The 9,746-nt window shown below is 41.5% G+C and overlaps 1 protein-coding gene and 1 pseudogene across 1 annotated transcript; both read right to left on the bottom strand.

Moving 5' to 3' along the window:
• Positions 1 to 4,192: 4,192 nt before the first annotated feature.
• LOC120226991 lies at positions 4,193 to 4,531 on the bottom strand (annotated as a pseudogene).
• A 562-nt stretch (positions 4,532 to 5,093) lies between these two features.
• Positions 5,094 to 6,863, bottom strand: LOC120226990 (cationic amino acid transporter 3-like). Its single transcript, XM_039225150.1, has one exon. It carries the CDS (start codon positions 6,861 to 6,863, stop codon positions 5,094 to 5,096), a length of 1,770 nt encoding a protein of 589 aa, XP_039081081.1.
• Between the last annotated feature and the right edge of the window lie 2,883 nt (positions 6,864 to 9,746).

The raw sequence follows: 9,746 nt of genomic DNA, 5'->3' as shown, positions 1-9,746 counted from the left end.
AAATTAACAGATTTTAATGCTCCAATAAGATTTTTTCTTCTTCTGTCACTCATCATCCCCATGCCCCAATGCCTCAAATATAGCACTCATCCCTTCCAGCCTTTCATTTTAGGAGTTCACTGGAGAATTCTTCAGATGAAAAAGGTTTTGAGGGTCCATTTTATACATTTCCCTGTTTGTGGGCAGGAGCCCATCTGAGGCATTTGCAAACCAATGTGAGACAGCCATGCACATGGCCAAAGAGCCTGCATTCCCCTATCTACCCTGACACTCTCTAATCTCAGAAATTCTTCTTTATGTCCAATCTCTATATGTTTTACTTAAAATATTGGCCTCTCTTTATCACTTATTCTGATTGGGGATGAGGTACACAAACCCTCAAAAGGTTAAGAAAATTGTCAAATCACCCCTGGTAACATTATTCCATTGCTTATCAGTCCAGGTCTCTGAAATTATAGGTCCTATATAGTTTGTTATCAAACCATCAAAGATCCCTTATAAAGCATTAATTCAGTCCCTACCAGGGTTTAACCTTGTAAGTGGTTGTCTGGTCTTTCCTTAAAGATTTTGAAAGATGAAAGTATCGTAATTTGCAGGACATAGTTAAGATCTCCTAGTTCATTCCTCCAAACTCCATACCCTCCTCAATTAGTATCATCATGTTTTACTCATTTGATTAGGAGACAGTATATCCCTGAGGCTGGGCGTGACTAATATGACCTCCCTAGTCCCTTTCAGGCCATCATATGAAGTAGGGGAAACAGAATTGGTAGCAGTTACAAACCACACAATGCTTGCTCCAGGAGAGCCCCTAAGGACCAGGCAAACTCCAGTGTGGGCACAGCAGGCAGTTTCCCAAAGTGGGCAGAGTGACAAATCCTGGCACAGTGACTGGCGTGGGAGGCCGGGGAACAAGAGGGCAGCCAGGGCCCACACTTCTTCTTCCCCAAATTAAATTTCCCCATCCTAGACCCCTACTCTTGTGCTCCCAATTCCAAAGTTTTCAGGCCTTCCATAGTGCTCATCCGAGGCCAGACACCTCTCATAGATCATCTAAGGCCTGTGCTTCTCAAACCTGAAAGAGCATACAAATTTCTTGGGAGCCTGTTCAAAGTGCAGATTTGGATTTGTAGGTCTGAGTTCAGGCTTGAGATTCTGCATTTCTAACAAGGTCCCAGATGACACCGTGCTGCTGGTCCAAGGACCAGTAGTATCAGCATCACCTGGGAACTTGTTAGAAGTGCAAGTTCTCGGCCCCACCCAGGCCTACTGAAATCAAAATACTGGGGGAGAGACCCAGCAGTTTTCAATTTCACAAGCCCTCCAGGTGAGGTAAAACCCAGTGAGGTTGAGCCCCACTAAACATAATACTATTCCTGCCTTTGTTTCAAGCCCCTTCTCTCACTGTGACTTTGATTAGTGAATTGAAGAGATAGAACTGAGCATGCCCAGCTAGGTCCCTTTCAGTTTTTTCTTGGTTTTCTTTTTTGATCCAGGGCCAACCTGCCCAAAGGACAGATGCATTCCAACATACTCATACATGAGAAAATGTAATAAGTGCAGACACTGTCTTGTAGTGAGGACAGGGGCTGGGGAGGAGGGTTACTTAGCACTATTTGTGATAATGAGTAAGTCTGTCTAGCTTAGTGATATGGGATTAGCAAGCCAATTCGGATGCAGATATAAAGCTGATGGTTTAATCATCAGTCTCTATGTCTTGATTATCAATTTGTTCCAAACATAGGAGGGGAAATGGGGTATTATTTACTGGACTTCTACAGTCCAACAATGTGCTGTAGTGAAAAGTGGGCAGAGTACAGGTTCAGATCACATGCAATATAGAGACTTAGTGGAGAGAATAATAGGACAGAAGAGCAGAAGAAATCATAGAATTTTTTAAGGGAACTTTTGAAATGATTAGTTGTGACCTATGTTACAGATAAATAAGTTGAGAAGGAACTGAGGGGCTTACTCAAGGTCACTTTGCTAGTTGGTGGTGGCAACAAGACCAGAACCCAGGACACTCGGCTCTCAGCTGTGCACTTTCTGAGCAGGTGGACTAAAGCAGACAACAGTAGAGAAACTTTAAAGTCCAAGAATGTACATATCGTCAAGTAGAAGAACAAACTCCAGGGATTTTCAGCATGGGTCATGAGTTCAAAGCCAAAGTGCTTTCTGCTCAGAGGAAAGCTCTAGCTCCAATCCACCTGTGTGTATTCTGTTGTCCCCTCTTATAGCCAAGACTCAAGCTGCACAGCATGCTTAGTGTGCTCTGAACACTGCTTCATCTCTTGTGCTTTTCCTAGTGTTGTCTCTGCCTACAGTCTCTCCCTGCTTCCCACATGTGGCAAAACCCTAATCTGTCCTTGGAGAGAGCCAACTCAGATGTCATTCCTCTACAAAGATTTATCTGATTTCACTACTGAATCCTCACCACTGTGCCAACCACAAATGATCATACTGCACTCTTAATTCCATTTCATTGATATATTACTTATAGTGTTACTTTATTGATATATTACTTATTACACTTTCTACTTCGTGTTCCATCTATGCTTTACCTCTTGTATTATATTATAAGCTCCTAAGTGCAATGGCCATAGTTCATCTTTTTTGGGTCTTTTTCTAGTTCCTTTTTTTTGATGTATAATTAAAATACAGTGTCATTGTATGACTCTAGGTACACTATATAATGATTCAAAACTTCCACAGTTTTCTCAGTGCTCATGAAGCAAAGTGTACTCTTAATTCCCTTTAACTAAATCACCCATCATCCTACCCACCTCTAGGTTGTCAACCACCAGTCTGTTCCCTGTATTTAAGAGTCTGGGGTATTTTTTGTTCTTGTTTCTCTTTTTGTTGTTGTTGCTTTATTTTTTGTTTTATTTTTAAATTCCACATAAGAGTGGAATCATACGGTATATATCTTTATCTGACTGACTTATTTACCTTAGTAAATAAGTAAATAAGACTCTAAGCCCATCAATGTTTTTTTAAATTTTCTTAGAGAATTATTGATTTTACTGAGGTTTTCAAACAACCAGCTTTAATTTCATTGATTTTCTATATTGCTTGTCCATTATATATTTATTTTAGCTTTTTTTTTTAAATAGTTTATTGTCAAGTTGGTTTCCATAAAACACCCAGTGCTCTTTCCCACAAGTGCCCTCCTCCATGCCCATCACCCTCCTTCCCCTCTCCCTCATACCGATTTGTCCTCAGTTTGTTCTCAACATTCAAGAGTCTCTCATCAATGTTTTTATAAAAGGTAATATTCCATCATTTTTATGGCTGAGTAATATATATATATAATGCATAGAGATGGATGGATGGTTAGATAGATAGATGATAGATAATATCACCTCTTCTTTATCCATTGATCTATTGATGGACACTTGGGTTACTTTCATATCCTGGCCTTTGTAAATAAAGCTGCAATAAACATAGGGGTGCATATATCTTTTTGGATGTATGTAACAAAAGGATTTTGCATTGAAAAGGAAACCATCAGCAAAATAAAAAAGTAATCTACTGAATAAGAGAAGATATTTGCAAATTATATACCCAATAAGGGGTTAATATCCAAACTGCATTAAGAATTTAGACAAATCAACACCAAAAAACAACAATACAAAACAAATAACCCAACTAAAACATGGAAGAGGATCTGAATAGACACTTATCTAAAGAAGACATACAGATGGCCAACTGACACATGAAAAGATGCTGAGTATCACTAATCTAGGGAAATGTAAATGAATAATACAGTGAAATATCACTTTACACCTGACAGAATGGCTAAAATAAAAAAGACAAGATAAACAAGTGTTGGCAAGGATATGGAGAAAAAGAAACCCTCATGCATTGATGGAATATAATTGATGCAGCCACTATGGAGAGCTGAGGAGGTTCTTTAAAAAAATAAGAATAGAACTAATATATTATATATTAATTCTGTTACTGAATTTTTAAAGTAATCTCTACACCCAACGTGGGGCTTGAACTCACCACCTTGAGATCAAGAGTTTGTATGCTCTACTGACTGAGCCAGCCAGGCACCCTCCCACTACTGGCTATTAACCAAAGAAAACAAAACCATTTTTTCTAGGGTTTTTTTTTTCCTGATACATTATCTTATTTTATTCAAATACCAGTCTGATCACACATTGTTCAAGAAGACTCAAATAATAAACTAAATATAAACAGATAATAAATATTGCTCTTTAACATTATAGCCAATGATGTCATGCTTCTCTATGATTTGCCAACATAAAACCACATTCACACCTCAGTGGTCACCAAACCATTTAGCAGAGATTCCTTAACTGTGAGCCATTTGAAGCTACCAGCTTGAGCACTTTAGACTATTTTTTTCAAGCTCTGAATAGCTGGAGGGATCTTAGCAGGGATTGGAGGAATGAGCTCAACCTTGACATAGTGCCAAAATATGGCCAATCAAGGCTTTAAGTAAGTCACAGCAGCATTCACCTGCCAGGGCCTTCTCTGCAAGTTTCTGGACAAACTGAGCCATGGATCTAGGATGGAGATTCTCTATTTTCTTTTAATAATAATTTTTTAAAATTTTTCTAATTTTTTTATTTATTTCTGAGAGAGAAAGAGAGAGAGAGAGAGAGGGAGCGCGAGTGAGCATGAGCAGGGTAGGGTCAGAGACAGAAAGAGACACAGAATCTGAAACAGGATCCAGGCTCTGAGCTATCTCTCAGCACAGAGTCTGATACAGGGATCGAACCCACAAACTGTGAGATCATGACCTGAGCTGAAGTTGGACGCTTAACCGACTGAGCCACCCAGTCGTCCCTCTTTTAATAGTTTTTAAGGCCAGTAAGCAGCTACAGACACAACCGAAAAGTAAACACACACACAAAAAAGGGAGAAAGACCAAACCATATCCTTCACTCCACAATAAATTACAGTGTTCCTCCATCAACATCCCATGGAAAGCCTAGTTTTCTATGTGCTCAAAAGTACTCTCCATTATAATGCAGAGGGACCAGACTACATTCAAGTGTGATGATATAAAACCAAATATGTACTGGCACTGCTGAGTTCAAAGTCTACAGTTTTGGTCTTAACTAAGACGGGTTAGGGACTAGGCTGTGCTGGATCCCATAGCTGAAGTAGATAACAAACCCAATCAGCATCCAGACACTATATCGGGCCCAGGTGTCAATGGTCATCTGCATCATAAGGCAAATATTCATGAAGATGCTCAGTAGTGGGAGAAGAGGCAGAGCAGGGACCTTAAAGGGAAGGGGACTGGAGCTCTGTGGCTGTCTCCAGATGACCCCAGTGAGCCCAGTGATGAGCACCAGGAGCAGCACAGCCACTGAAACCCACACTGGGTCTCCAGAAAGCAGAACTGGCCATTGGGTCACCACCAAGCAAAGAAGAATGATCAGCATAACAAGGAGTGAGGAGCAAACATAGACAACCCGGCCAGAGAGTGGAGTAGGGGTGGAGCTGCCTGGAAAAATTAGTTGCTGTAGAGTCAGCTTCTGTGCTACAAGTCCATTCTCCTCCTGCACCACTGCTTCATTTCCCCCTTTCTTCTCAGGCTGATACCTTATGATGAGAACACAGATAGCTACCAGGGAGTGAGATATCAGAGACCCAATTGACCTGAGGTCCACAAGATCAGTGAGTCTAAAGAAGAATGCCATGATGGCTGCAATAATGCTTGAGATCACAGTGGCCATTATGTGGATGTTTGTGGTATAAAGGATTTTGGTAAGGACAGGGAAAAGGAGGCCATCCCATGCCATGATGTATATCACCTGAACTATGGGGTAAAAATAGCCCAAAAGGCTTGCAGAAACACTACAGAAAAATCCACAAGCTACAACATAGTAGGCAGGGGCCCAAGCAATATGAAGAAATGCTTCAGACAAGGTGCTACCAGGTTGGAGCTGGTAGTACGGCACCATCAGTGTAAGTGCCATTGACACACCAAAATGCACAAAACAACTGATGAACAGTGAAATCACTATGGCTATGGGTATGGAATGCTGAGGATTCTTGACTTTTTTTACTTTGGTAACAATACATTCAAAACCAATAAATGCATAGAAACAGGTAGCTGCTCCACGAAGAATCCCTTCAAAGCCAAAAGGTACAAATCCTCCAGAGCCCAGAGGGCCCAACTTAAAAGTGTCATTAAGTCCAACCTTTATGTAGTCCTCTTCTGTGAGCTTCCAGTTGTGCAGGTCGCCCTTAATGAAGCCAGAGATGATGACAAAACCGAGAACCAAAATTTTCACTGATGTGAACACTTTAGTAACCTGGAAAGTCCAACTAATTCTCAGAGTCCATAAATCGAGGAGCAACAACACGAGGCCCACAACAAAAAAGTCTAGATATTCTGTAAAGACACGAGAAATAAGCGCTGAGATGCTCTCATGCAGGGTCTGAGAAATCTTGTTCCCACGCAGGTTGTCAAAAGCTAAAATCCATGCATGGGCCACAATGGCTTTATTAGCAACAAGGGAGAGGATGAGGTTCCACCCAGTGATGAAAGCCCAGAGTTCACCTATAATGACAAAGCTATAGAGATATGCAGAGCCAGAATGGGGAACCCGGGCACTAATCTCTGCATAGCACAGCCCAGCCAACACAGTAGATAGGCCAGCCACCAAAATGCAGATCACAATGGATGGTCCTGCTTGATTTCTGGCCACCTCACCAGCCAGGACATATACACCTATACCTACTGTGCGGCCTACACCCTGGGCCACTAAATCCAGAGTGCTCAGTCTTCTGAGTTGGTCATCTTCAGTCACAGGTTGCCACAGCTTACGCTTGCGTACAAGTTTTTGACCAAATCGGCGAAGTACCTGATGTAGCATCTAGCTGGAATTGAAGAGCATTCCAGGATCGGAGAGATGTAGCAAGTGTGGGAGCTTAGATTCTCAAATCAGGTTAGGTGAATCTGAGTTAAGCCAAATTGTGCTGGAGCAGCCGAGTTCCTTTGCTCAGATTGAAATCTGCTGCTTCCTATTTCATCCAGTATGTATTATCACTCCATAATGCCTAGGTAAATAATAAATATTTACTGAACAATGGGGTACAACCAACCAACCAACCAAAGAAGTCTCATGTTATCTTTTGCAGCACAAATATCAGAAAAGCTGACATGAAAGACAATATAGACAAATCAACCCTGCTTACCTCCACACCAGAAAAGTGTAAAATACCTCACAACATTCTTTTTCACACACCACATGACATAATCCCATTTGGGTTCATCTAGCTCATGTAGGTTACTATACTAATAACTTGTAAGACACAACACAGCATGAATGTATTGTACAATAATTCACACACACTCAAGGATGCTTGCACAGTACTTGAGCAGGAATAATAACACAATAATTCATGTAATAGAGGGACTTATTTCAATTAAAGAACATTTTTAAAGATCATCTGAGTTTAAAATACAAATTGGTATTGGTTCCCTGGTCTTAAAACCATTACCCCCCAAATCACTAGCAAAGTCAAAAGTTACTTTGGCCCCCTTTCTCCTCATTCTGCATCATCCATTTAGCTGTACTGATGGCAAAGAATGTACAGTCTAACCCTTCCTAGGCTCACAGGGGGTGCTGTGAGAAGAGAGGAAGAGACAGAAAGAGGCAGAGCCTTCAATAACTCCCTGCAAGAACTAGAGAAACCAGGCTGTCTGATAAGGAAATACTGGGGAAATAGGTGCAGCAGCCAACCAAAGGTCCATTACTAAGAAGGGAGAAGAGCCAGAAAGGTGGTTTTATAAATGCTGACATAAAATAAACCTCACCCAAAGCAAGTAGGCAAAAATTCACTACTATTTTTATGTCTGCAGTTATGAGAGTGTGATAGGTAAGGAGAAAACAAACATGTCACCTAGTTCCCTAGCTCACAATCAAAATAATTCCTTCTGTCTCCTCTCTCTCTCTGAGTCCCAGGAGATAAAGTGAGCTCACTTCTTCAGACAGTTTAGTCACCAGCCACACTGAGCTCTATAAACACCTTGCTCCATCTGTGATGTAGCTGAAGCTGCCTGAGGAACCTGCGCTGCTCTGTGAGCTTGTATTAAAACACTCACTTGTAGGGGCTCCTGGGTGGCTCAGTCAGTTAAGCGTCCGACTTTGGCTCAGGTCATGATCTCGCGGTTCATGGCTTTGAGCCCCACAATGGATTCTGTGTCGGCGACTCTGAGCCTGGAGCCTGTTTCGGATTCTGTGTCTCCCTCTCTTTCTGCTCCTGTCCTGCTCATGTTCTGTCTCTCTGTCTCAAAAATAAACAAACTATAATTTAAAAAAAACTCACTTGTAACTAATTTTTCACAAGTAATTATTTTTAACTTATTCAAGCCATGGTCTCAATATGCCAACTATGTTTTCTTACTGAAGGAAGTGGCATGAGGTTCTTCATCCTCCTCCTCACTGCTGTTATTCATATGGCTCTTCCTTAAGGGGGACAAAGCTTTGGATGAATAATTCACAAGAATGACCCAGAAATGAGTGGTGGAGAACAAGGAAAACAAACTCATGCAGATCCCACTTTCCACCCTACTCAGTCATAGGTTTTGAGAGAATTTTAGGAAATGTTGGAGATTTTAAATACAGAAAGATCAAGTCAAAATTGAAAAGTCTTTTCCACAGATTATCAAAAGTAACCCTGGGAGTATGGGTCAGACCTTCTGTCTACAAACCCATCTAGACTCCTTGTTTGCCACCCACCAGTTCCAATGTTATGATTTACCAACAAGCACATGAGATAGAGAAGGAGGGTCAATTCTTAACTCATGGAACTCTCTGCACTATAAATGTGACTGACATATCTCCTATCCACCCCCAGGCTTCAAATCCTTCAGTGGTTCCCATTGCCTTTCCTGCATAGTTCTTCCTTCATCAACTGACTTGTGCTGATTCCTCCAGCCTCATACCCTGCCCAGTTCCTGCTCCAGCTGCAAAATTCTACACCCACCCTATTCCCTTCCCCTCATGCTCTCTTCTCCCTTCACTTAGCTAACCCCTACTTCTCTTTCAGTTCCCAGCTCAAAAGTTGTTTCTCAGTAAGCTTCCCCTGACTCTTATGCTGCCCTTCCTGTGTGCTTTTTAAAATTTTTTTTGTTTATTTATTTTTGAGAGAGAGAGAGAGATCACAGGGAAGGAGCAGAGAGAGAGAGGGAGAAACAGAATCTGAAGCAGGCTCCACGCTCTGAGCTCTCAGCACAGAGCCCAACATGGGGCTCAAACCCACAAACCAAGAGATCATGACCTGAGCCGAAGTCGGATGCTTAACTGACTGAGCCACCCAGCGGTCCCATTACTATGTGCTTTAATAGCACCTGCACTTCCCCCCATGTGCCAATTATTCTAATGTATCAAAATGCCAGGTCAGCTGACTGTCTCCTCCATCAGACTGTGAGGTAGGTGCTTAATAAGTATATGTTGGACAAAGGTACAAGCTGAGAAGAGAAACCTGAAAAAGTACATAATCCAGAATTCCTATCTACTTGAGTCTAGGGTATGTACTTTGTAGCCAAGCAACCTTTATAAACCTGGCTCAGGTAAAGATCCAAGTGGTATTACCTTCCTTGCAGAAGGCAAGCAAAATAAAAAGTGTGAAGGAAAAGTCACCTGATGAAATCTTGATTGCATATCATTCATAGCAGGTATGACTCATACAGGGAGATAAAGAATTGTTCCCCTTTGAGGATACATGTTTAAAACTATCAGGCTGCCTGAGGT

The sequence above is a fragment of the Hyaena hyaena genome, unplaced genomic scaffold (genome assembly GCF_003009895.1).
Source record: "Hyaena hyaena isolate Hyena2069 unplaced genomic scaffold, ASM300989v1 scaffold_1938, whole genome shotgun sequence".
NCBI classification, from domain to species: domain Eukaryota; kingdom Metazoa; phylum Chordata; class Mammalia; order Carnivora; family Hyaenidae; genus Hyaena; species Hyaena hyaena.
The sequence above is the reverse complement of the archived record's forward strand: the minus strand, read 5'-3'. Positions and strand labels throughout refer to the sequence as shown.

Excerpts from the sequence above, each read along its gene's own strand:
- LOC120226990 (XM_039225150.1), bottom strand. The coding sequence starts at position 6,863 with ATGCTACATCAGGTACTTCGCCGATTTGGTCAAAAACTTGTACGCAAG.